This window comes from Atta colombica, unplaced genomic scaffold, assembly GCF_001594045.1.
Source record: "Atta colombica isolate Treedump-2 unplaced genomic scaffold, Acol1.0 scaffold140, whole genome shotgun sequence".
Taxonomy (NCBI): domain Eukaryota; kingdom Metazoa; phylum Arthropoda; class Insecta; order Hymenoptera; family Formicidae; genus Atta; species Atta colombica.
This window is the reverse complement of record NW_017259229.1, coordinates 798,697-810,489: the sequence shown is the minus strand read 5'-3', so window position 1 is coordinate 810,489 and position 11,793 is coordinate 798,697. Positions and strand designations below refer to the sequence as shown.

At 32.1% G+C, this 11,793-nt stretch overlaps 1 protein-coding gene across 1 annotated transcript; it reads right to left on the bottom strand.

The window, feature by feature from the left end:
• Positions 1–1,576: 1,576 nt before the first annotated feature.
• On the bottom strand, positions 1,577–10,736 carry LOC108684799. Its single transcript, XM_018189290.1, has 5 exons — positions 10,527–10,736; positions 3,430–3,610; positions 3,142–3,299; positions 2,939–3,058; positions 1,577–2,646 (listed from the first exon to the last, which is right to left on the bottom strand). The coding sequence occupies exons 1-5, from the start codon at positions 10,544–10,546 to the stop codon at positions 2,469–2,471; spliced, it is 657 nt and encodes a 218-aa protein (XP_018044779.1). The 5' UTR covers positions 10,547–10,736; the 3' UTR covers positions 1,577–2,468.
• Positions 10,737–11,793: the final 1,057 nt, after the last annotated feature.

Genomic DNA, 11,793 nt, shown 5'->3' with positions numbered 1-11,793 from the left:
TCCATGATGAACTTTAAAGTTCAGCGCTCTCTCTCTCTCTCTCTCTCTCTCTCGCGGACGAATTACGGTCACTTATAGGTCATGCAAACGCCGACGTTTCGATTAGTTTTGGATTAGTCGCAGATTTATATCGCAGTCTGCCGATCAGTTTCCAGCATTCAAATCCTTTGTGCCCGTTATTGTCAATGTGTTGTGTAGGAGTCAAAATGTGCAATATATTGAGCGATGAGGAATGACTCGCTGGATACTCTTCCCCTCTACAGATTTGTTATTTATGAATAGTTTGCATTGTTATTACTGTGATAAGTATTACGTTTAATTAGAACGTGCTGTAATATTTTTTGGTAATAAATAATTGATTTGTTTAAGCACTTCACTTTTTAAAGCCTGGATCGCGATTTGATTTGATCGTGCAGTTCAAGACATTTCTGCATATCGTGAGTTTGGATGCGCAAGAGACATTTCGATGAGGGTGAAAGGAGCATTAAACGAGCGTTGTGAAGAGGTCGTGATTGGATTATTTATCGGCAATAAAGTGGGTCGGTCGCACCAAACTTTCGGAGTTTCGGGAGTGGTAGGTAATGCGGCACTTCTCGTGCCACACTCGCATAATGTAAGAATGCAGAAGTGCACGCCCCGAACGCCTCCAACATTCCGAAGTTCGTCGTAGGACGTTTTCTCTTGTGTGCACATTCCGCGAGGATGCGTGTGCATTATTTTTACACGGCTCGAGCATTTGCGAATTGTGACGGGACAATAATGGTGAACATTAGGCGTCCGTCGCCGATCGGATGAGTTAGGAATTGAATACGTTTGCTATGAGATCGCCTAAATCTCAAATTATGACTCACGCGTTTAAGTTTATTTTTTGTTCTTATAGAAAATTAATATTAGTAATTGAGTTAAGTTAAAGTAATTAATTATTTTAAGTATTAAAATCATTGTTGTTCAGTGCTTTTAATTCTCCAAACTTCTTTTGCTTTTAATACTTCGATAATAAATTAGTAGATTTCTGTAAGGATAAGATTCAAAGAGATAAAATAATGAAAAGTTTATTAAAAAGAGAAATATTAAAAGTAATAAATTTTTCACAAATTTTTCTTTCATTTTATTGTGAAGTAGCTATGAATGTAATTAAAAATATTTAGCATGAATTAAATATAGAATAATTAAAAAGAATAGTTTTGGGCATATGTAAATATTTAATTGCAATTAATATATAGAAATTATAAATTATAAAAATATTGATTAATTTTTACGAATTATGAACAAATTGTAAAATTTTTATTATCTTGTTTGCAACTTTGTTATCTATTATAATTACAAGTCATTTTCATATTTTTTTCTGTTATGTAATTATGAATTTAATTAACACAAATAGTAATATACATTATAAAAATGTTACATAAAAAAGTGTAGTTTTACAGAAGCTTATCTCGATTTATAATCTCAAGTTTGCATATTGATCTTGAACATTCCGTATTTTCCATATTCTAATGACATAATTATGTAATTATGTAAATGGAAAGTATTTTCAGTAAAAGTTATGTTGTGAAAACAATTGAACTACAAGGAATAGTGTCGCTTTCCAGAGAAACTTTATTGTCACATTGTCATTAATTTACATTTATACAATAGATGATTTAGGTGCTTGACGGACGACAGTGTTTTGCTATGTACACATCACTACTCCATCATCCCTTATGCACGCGTCGATCGAAACTCAATATGGCTACTCAAGGAACACACCAAGTCAAGAGGAAGTCAAAATGACTTTATTTTGACGTCATGAAAGTCAAATAAATTTTTTGTTATAAAATTTGACTCTTATGTTAAGAATTAAAATAAAGTAACTTCGATTTTTTATTGACTTTTATGTGTTCCTTGGGTAAGAGGAAGATTTTGCTCCTTTCGATTAACACCCATCGTAACATAATTGATATTTCCTAGCTTTCTATTGATCGTTTATATTTTTAATACCGCGCGGTAAATAAACGAAGCTATCGTTTGAACTATATCGTAATTCGCTATTATTTGAGAAAGACATGATGTCTCCATATAACTTGGGTTCAAAATGTATTTATACAATTCTTAATGTTTCTTTAATGTTAATTGTATATCGAAACTCTACGTATATGGAAATCGAAAGTACGCTCTGAATTAATATTCACAGACCTAATAACAAGTTATAATAACGTTAGAATGATGTTAAAATAAATCGTACGATCGAATGATTTTCAGTAATTATTTTGAAGACATTTTGACGTCATTTTTATAAAAGTCACAAGTGACTTTTTTGTTCTGTTTGAGTGCCTAAGAATTCAGCAAGCTAGATTGTTTTATAAAATTACAATACACTGTGAGAAAGATGATGATTTTCGGGCGCTGATCAGTTGTCGAATTCGATTGATGCGCGTTCTAAGAAATCAACAAGCTTAGGCAACTCTCATCACGAATTAGTAATCGATTTAACTGCGCCTGCGATAGGAGCTGGCTTTGGGTTTTACTTGGACCTCCTCCCGCTGAGTCTCCTCGACCTCCTCCTGAACAATCTTTCCTCTTCCTCCGAACCTGCCGCGTCCCGATGGTTTTGCCTCGCTACCTGCGCTAGTCTTGCTATTATTGTTACGATTACTTGTGGTGGCTCTGGAAACATATCACGCCATTGAATTATTTATTTTTTTCACATTTATTATTAACAAAAAAGAAGGATATAAAATTTTAGAACAGTCAATAATTTTTCTAATTTTGATAATAAGAAATTCAAAATATACAAAACGAAATTAGTAATTGTAACGAAAACATAACACATTTTGTGTAAAAGGACGCTTAAGATATTCGTCTTTATAAATTAATATTATATATATTATCTTTTTGAAATAGAAATCATTAAATGCTGTTTGTAGAGTAAATATCTTTTTTTTTAATATTGCATTACTTCGACTTAGCTGTGGTATGTTCCACTGCAGAATGCGTGGCAGCAGTTTCACGTGACTGAGTACTGGGTCCTGTCTGAGCTCTTCGCCTCTTCAAGGCAGCCAAAAGATCCTCATTTGATCTGAAATTACAAAGTGCGCATCTGCTATAAAATATATCTGGATTTTATTTTACGGCGGAATATTTCACTGCATAAGTGATCACCTGAAAGGCCTGACACCACCGTTATTCCGAAGTTTCTTCGCAGATTCGGTTGTCGTCGTGGGCGCTTCGTTTTCCTCATTTTCATCAACCGTGTCTTCTTCTTCCACCTCGTCTTCTTCGGGTGCTTGTTCTACTGGTTTCGATGTCGTTGATTGTGCCTAGAAAGGGAAAGGAGAAAAAAAAAGAGATTTATTTCATGTATGATTGAGATATTGAATTTATTTCCATATTTTCGTTTATTCCATATTTTCATGTGCATAGTCGTTAATATAAAAATGTTGGCCTCACCGGTGTTTTCTTTTTTCCTACATTTGGTATAGTAGCACGTCCTCTTGAAGATAGAAGACCTCCCAGTCGACCACCTGCTGGCTTTGTCGGCGCCGGCGTCACCGGCGCTGCCACCTCTTCTTCATAATCATACTCCTCTTCGGCTGATTTGCAGACAGCTATTATACAGAGGGCTAATATTCTGCAAAGAACACGCACATTAATAATTTTTGACTATATTAGCATCTCTTATTACTTTATCTTTGATAAAATATTACATAATTATTTTATGGTTTTTCTAAGTTTGTTTTTCTTTTACAAAATTTCTTGTTTTCATTGAAAGAAAAAAGTCCAAAATTATAAAATTAACAAGAAAAATCGACCGAAATGTACAAAAATAAGCGGAGAGATGAAAGTCTCGTTCTATAATGATTCATGATCTTCCTGACATATTGTATTTTGTCAATTTTATTAACCGATTTTGTATAAAAAAACAAAATGTAGTTCAAAGTTAAAAATTGGTGCTTTCGCGCGACATTAATGAAATTTAGAAAAAAAATTTGCTACATATACAACGTCATGAAAATTCTTAAAATCATTGCTTTTTTTATGTCTTTTTCTCAAATTTACGACATGATAGATAAATTTTATCAATAAATTCGTGTTCATGTCGAAATTGGTTGAAATTAGAGAGAGTATAGTTTGTGTGCAGTTTGCATGAAATTATAAAAATATTATTAATTAGTAAGATTTATAAAAATTAATTTTTTTAGATGTTAATTGTAATTCTTTTAATATTTAGTTATAACTAAAATGGAGATTTATATCTTTTTAAAGGATAATAAACAGGGAAGGGTACAAACATTTAATGCAATATCATACATAAATGTCGTGTTGTCAGATGACAGGTTATAACATACAGTCGCATATAAACGCTTTAGAAAATAGTTTTTTCTAGATCGAGAAAAAGGTGCCAAATCACGATCGAATGATCGTGTGAAAACTGTACACTCTATTATATATTATTGCTATTCGCGCTCAAAAAAGTGTGTTATTTAAGTAGCACGTAACGCCATCGCGAAACGAGTTTACGGCGTTTATTGCGGCGGTTAAATTGACGGGCTGCACTTAGAAAACAGTGAAACGCAAGTCAGAGTATTGCTTAGAGAATTTAGCTGGAGTGCGAGATTATGCAGTTGTTGTTACTTTAAGGACTTAAAAGGAACCATTTTATATGTCGCAAGATTGACTTCTTACATAATTTATATAATTTATATCATGATTTATACTATTTTTAAGATTTTCGAGACCTCTTTATTAAAAAGTAAAATCACGTAACATCTATTTTATATATTTTTATTTATTTGATCTAAATTTTTAGCAGCTCTACTTAATCCTTTTGATTTTTGTTTCTAATTTTGGAATTTCAAAGGCTTTTCTCGACAAAAGTAGATTTTTTAAATTTTAGCTCTATTTTATTAAATTTTTGTCGAATCTTATTTCTAATTTTAGAGTTTCAAAACTTTTCAAAGATTTGCTTCTTATTAAAGATTCCTTCGAAAAAAAAAATAAATTTTTAAATTTTGAGTCATCTGCTTCTTAAAATTTTTTTATTATGGGATAAATTGAATTTTTTCTTTGAAATGAAAATGGAAATTTTCGCAGGACGTATACAGGACGGTTGTCCAATCGTAACTTTCGCCAGGATCGAAAAAGGAATCCGAGGACGAAAGATCCTACTTGCGACGTGCGCTGCAACGATTATTACGTACGCTCGGCGCGCTGCCTGTTTGTTCGCATGTTCGTTTCGCGTTCACGTTCGCTCGTAGTAGATCCGCATACACTAGGTAAATTTTGACCTGTGACATTCACGTACACAGGACTCACTTTCTCTGCACGGTTCTCGTGCAACTCGCGGCGCTCAGGATTGGCCGCGCCGTTACGACGGGACATTCATACGTGAGGCGGCTCACAAATGTCAAGAAAACCAGCCGAACCCGGGATGAAGAAAGGGAGAGAAATTTCGAGGGATCCGCGGGAAACGATGAGCCCGGCGATCTCGATCTATAGTAAGAATACGCATGTTGAATGATTGCGAAAGTACGAATTCGAAACGTGAATTGAAATGAGAACAATGACGATATCTTCCATTATAGAAATCTAATACTGACCAATTTAATGCTAGTGATTTATTACTGAAAGAAAGTAATTAATTATTTATAGTACTGAACAATACTTGCAATACTTAAAATAAATAATTTCTATTGTCTTTCAGTATTAAATTGGCAAATATTAGATTTCTGATACTTGATTCTTAGAACAACAACATTGAAATAACAACATTGTATAAAAAAAATGTGTCGTTTTTTTAAATCTAAATATTTTTAATACCCATTTCTAAACTTTAGTATCCCGCAATAATCAGGAGCTAAATATTTCTGCTACTTGTATGAATCCATGAGATTGCATTAATGCATTCAGAGGAAAAAATATATTGTATAGCAATTATAATGGTGGCAATTATATGAGTTTTATATATTAATTACATAATGAAGTAAATGGACTATTTTATGATTATTACAACTATAAAATAGTTTATTCAATTATGTATATTAATTCTAATAATTAGATAGATTTATACATATAGTTGCCACCTTTACAATTATCACTTTTATAATTATCACTACTACTTTTTTCTGAATGCGGAAATAGTACACGTCAATCTTTTTTAAACTTGAATACGATCAAAATTTTGTTTTTTTAATCATTGAGTATGGGATGACAATTATCAATCAGCGAGCTTGATTCATATTTAAGAATAATTCATTCATTTATCTCGTCATTCATTAATTATAATCATGTTTACACAGCTAGACTGGCATTAGCCATGTGGAAATAATTAAGTCAAAACGTGGTTGTTTCGCGTGCTATTGATAGAGAAATTATTAATTTATTTTTATTGCGTCTAAAATTATTAAAAGAAATTAGAAAAAAATTTCTACGTTTTATCGTATCTTAAAGAAAACTTTCCGATTAATGGAAATTTATAAAAAGTTTTATATTTTTGCATTAAATATAAAATAAATAATTCTGAACAAGTAGTCAGCAGTATCATTGTATTCGCGTCCTCAATTTCCAGCAGACATTTTAAAATATATTACAACACGTCCAAACTTGGTCATTGCTCGTACAGAATTTGTAAGCAGATTCCTTGGTGTACTTATTTATCAAATAGCGTCGTCTGCGACAGGATAATTTTACCAAAACTTCTCAAGATTACCTTGTACGCTTTCTTCAACGACGAAAAAAGTTTTTTAAATGGTTTTATTACATTTGTGACCTTGTATCCATTCACGAATTTCAATGTAAATTCAATATAAATAGTAATAGTTGAACAATGGAGAATAGTAATAATGTAAGATCGAATAGAACAAGTTTTAAGCGTAAAGCAGATTTACACTATTATTATACTATTATTGATAATCTTTTTATTACCATATTTAACTTTCTGAAATACAATTTGTCCAGATAGTTTTATGAAAACTAATATGAATCTCGCAGTTATAACATTAGCTATAATATTAGTATTTCCAATGTCTCGAATTAAGTATCCTTTTTTACTTTTACAACTTCGAGTTTCTTCTTCTCTAGAGGTTGGCCTTTAGCAGTTTCTTGGTGCAAGTTTTTTTCATGCTTCTGGCTATAATTACTATCGCCTCATTGCAAAAGTCCTTTATTCGCGAGTGTGCAATGCTTCTTATTGTTGAAAGGATACATTCTGAAGAATAAAAATTGTCCCGTAGCTTGTATGCGAAGTTAATTGAAAATAATGTACCATTTATCAAATTGTGTCACGATAACGTCTCCATTGAATATTTTTATATTGTTGATACTTTAACCAGCGTTTCATTAATATTCTAAATGAATATTCTTGTTATGTCGAGGATAAAAATCTGACTCCCGAGTTCTTCGAAACGGAACGTTGTTGTTCATTATTCATGTGACATCACGCGATATTATGCTTTTACCGTTAGCAAGGATATTTACTGTCTTTGCTTAACGGGATTATATTAATACAATCCGTATTTTAATTGAAGTGCAAATAATTGAAGATTAATAATATAGTTTTAACTTTGTTATTTTTTGATGGATTATTTTTCGTTCTTTTGCTTTTAAAATTTTATAAGTATAGATAAATTGTGATCTTTTTTAAAATCCTTTTTTCGTTCAATTACTTATTTATTTAAATAAAGTAAATAATTAAAAGTATTTATGAAGAATGTAAAAACTGCTCGTTGAATATATTTGATTAATATTACATTAAATATTACATTAAATATTACATATTGTGAAGGATATAATTCGCTATTTCTTAATACATAATATAGAATATTATAATTATTTATCATTAATTCTGGATTTTATTTCAATTTGATGTATTAAAATATTTTGAATACAATTTTGAATTACTGAATAATAGACGACATTTAATAATCCAGCATGGAAGTTGTATTAATTTATCGATTTATGATTATTAACAAAAATTACATGCATAATATGTTTAAATCTATTTTTATATCATAATATAAAATATAAATAATGATACGATGACAAGTATTGATTGATTCTCAGAATCTTCATCATTTTTTAATTTCTTAAAATCGTGTCAATTTTTCTTTACTCTCATTTCTTCTAATATTTAATTTAATATTTTATTTTAATGAAGTAATAGAAACGTGACTATCATTGTTTTCAACTAAGAACTATTTTCGGAATATATATTATAAATATTTTTGCAACAAAAAAGGTAGAGTTTTTTTTTAGTCAAAACAAGGAGCATGAATACAAAATGATGATATTTAATACAGAAATCTTAAAAAAAGTGGAAAGTTAAAATGAAACCAAAAAGAAGTTATGTTCGTGCAATTGATTTACCCGCCTGTAGAATCTGCGATCTACTTTTTCTTTTTATCAGCCAACCGGTTCACCGGTAAACGAGAATAGCCGCCTCGTAATTAATGAACATAATTCTCGTTGTGTAGGGGATTGCGAAACTGCCCGAATATGGAATATATTTTCGCGTTATAGCGTTATAGCATATCTCCCGACGTACGCAAATCTTGATTTATAATATCTCGCGAGTGAAGTAATTCATCATCCATCCGATTATATCGCATTATGACGTGGGATCACTGAACTTCACTGGAACTTCGCCTTGGAGGAAAGCGATTGCATTCGCATTATATTCCGCCTGCAGGATGTCGTTAGCGTTTGTGCGTGGGTTTGCATTGCTCCTGTCCTGCATATAAGAACTCTTTGTCGCTTTTACCTCTCATCTTTCCCTCGACTTTATCCTTTCTAATATTTTAGTATTTCTTAGCATTGTAGCCTCTCTTTTTACTCATCTTTTCTCCTGAGTTTAGTAAAAAAGATTTATTATATATGTCATTCAAGTTGAAGATGGAATCGTAACTCTCTGTAATATAAATTCCAACGCCATTTTATTAAAGCAGTTGTTAGTTTCAATAAATATATTTCTTCTTGAAAGAAATATTTTAATTCTTTTTTCCTTTCGAGAAATCGGAAGAGTAATTTTAAAATACAATTTATTAAATGATCAACGTTTTATGTAAATTAATTACAAGATATAATACTGAATTTAATTTTCTCTTATTTTTCTTTTCCTCTTTCTTTAAAATTAAACTTTTAGGTTTTCCTTTTCTTTTTTTCTTTTTGCTTTGTTTTAATATATTTTATTCGAGTCTTCTCATTTCTTTGACAATAATATGTATTTATTACTGCATCTTTTTTATTACGTGCTTAAGAATCTTCAGGGAGAGATATTAAAACATGAGTATAATAAATGTCTTTTTCTATTTTTCTTTCACGTCGACTTGTGTAGGAGCGAAGACACATTACCACGCATTGCTCATTAGTATAATGTCAAGGAGAGAAGCAATGACACCCGTTATATTTATACGAAATTTTTTTCTAGTAAATGGTGTTTTAATTTCAATTTCAATAATAATCGTTGTTATGCGCTCTCACTCTCGCTATAGCTTTTCTAATCAATTTCCTGGTCAGAACCAGGAAAGGATTCCGTGCAATCGTTCGTTTGCATAACGTGCCTCTCTGCATCCCGTTATTAATACTCGATTTGCAGCCGTACTCACGACTGAGTATGAATCGGATCGAAATGTCGTCGAACGGGAGCGTGTAATGTGAATGTAATGTCAATAAGTGACAGTATATAAAAGGTTGTGATTGAATAACTCCCTGTACAGTCAGGGCACGTGTTTTATAGTCAGCAACCGGTATGCGTTATCTTCAATCCATATAGAAACAGCATGTTAAACGATCCGGGATATGTTGGCTATTAAGCGTCATAAATCGATCTATGTCTGCAAGATCGAAAGTTATCGACGCCTGGCAGCCGCAGTTTCCTTGGCAGGAGGTTAGTAATTTTGATTACAGGTAACAGGATGACAGATATTAAGACTGAAACGAAGTGTACGGGTAGCATACATGTACCTTTCAATCACGAACATATAACCTTGGAATTATTCAGGTCTCACCAAAAGTGATTTACGAATAATAGTAATTTACGATCGTGCGAAATTAGTGGGCGAACGATTGAATCGTTAAACTTCATTAACTCCTTCTTGCTTTAATCAAACGTGTAATACGTAACTGCATCTCGCTTCGCGATTACTGCAATTGAACAATTTGCTTTTTTTTTTATCTCTTAGTTCTTTAATCCTTCCGGATGCGTATATCTAATTTAAGATTACGAAAGGGAACATCTCTTCTTATTTAACAACATCGCGAAACAAATTCTTGCTGAGAAAAATAGAGAAGTTCGTTGCATAAGCACGATCTGCAATCGCACTATCAAACTTAGACATGATTGCGATTTTGTTACCATGAAGTGGTTGAATTCGGGGAAGAAATCGATGAGCTCAAATGTGAGAATGAAATAAATCCATAATCCGTAAAGGTCTCTTTTAAATTGCGAAGTAGCAGGAGGGTCTTATGAATTATGGATTTCATTTTTGCATTGAACCACTCGATTATTCTCTGTAGATTCGAGTTCGTGAGTCGTCGAAAGGCGTACTCACGTGAACAGCGTAAGTTTCATGATGTCGGCGGCCTAGGGCGGATTCTGTTGGTCCTCTGCGGATGCCCTTCTGAGGCGAACGTGTGGAAACCACCGGTTTTTGTCGACCGACTGTTACCACTGGCGCGCGGCCCGCGAGGGAATGAATATCAGGCGACAACCAAATGAAAGGAAACCGAAAGAGCACACCACTGTAATCGCGGAGGCTGTGTACTTTGGAGTGCCGAGTCGAGTTTCCCCTTCTCTCTATATATATGGCACTCTCACTCTGCCAGCAACCACCCGTGCTAAAGCCGTCCATGATAGCGATACATACGATACTCTACGATATCCGATACGTGCACCCCCTTACGTCGTATAATGCATGTGCAATGTCGCGAATATCTGGGCTTTTATCTTTTACACAAAGCTCGAGTGGAGGTCTATTCACTCGCTTTATCTGATAAAAAGAGTCTGGTATTGTATTAATCGGAATTTTGGTTGAAAATGAACCAGACACAAAATTTTCTGGCTAAGTCTTCTGTATAATTCTATAATTCTTATAGCTGCCTGAGAATTCTAATCAATATGAATATTAGAATCTTTTGGTTCGTTTATTTTCAATCATCAGAAATTTTTCTCACAATCTATATTTGTTATCCTATAAGTTTACTACGATCAAATCCATTAATATGTTTAGAACGATATTAGCACGTATATTATGACGTAATGGATCGAGATATTAAAGACCCAAGTGTAACAAAATCAATGACAAAATGGCTTTAAGTAATAATATTTTTTTTTTCAAGATTATTTCAGTCACGATTCATTTTAACATCATTTTGACTTATCGTGGCTTGTTCTGCTCGACGAACGCAAGATATCTTTAATATAAGTAAAATGCCTATATGAGTCACAGCGAATGTTATATATAGCGCGCAAATTAAATATTCATAACGCAAAAATACAACGATAGATAGCCAATTGAGATGTACTTACTACTCAAATGAAATTAATATAAACACGCATATTACTATTTTAATGTTATAATTATATTTACTATTTTAATACTATATAATTTAATATTACTATTGTAATATTATTATTTTATTGTATTTCAATATCTTTGTTTCGGTGCTGTCTTTGTAATTGTAATTTACTAATCGTTTTTTTTTTGGACACAGCTATCGGATATTTTAATTACTAGAATATATTACATTTTTAAGCAGTATTAAAGAATTTGAAGAGGAATCAACAGTCTTAGGCAATAACGCACCTTTTCACAATTC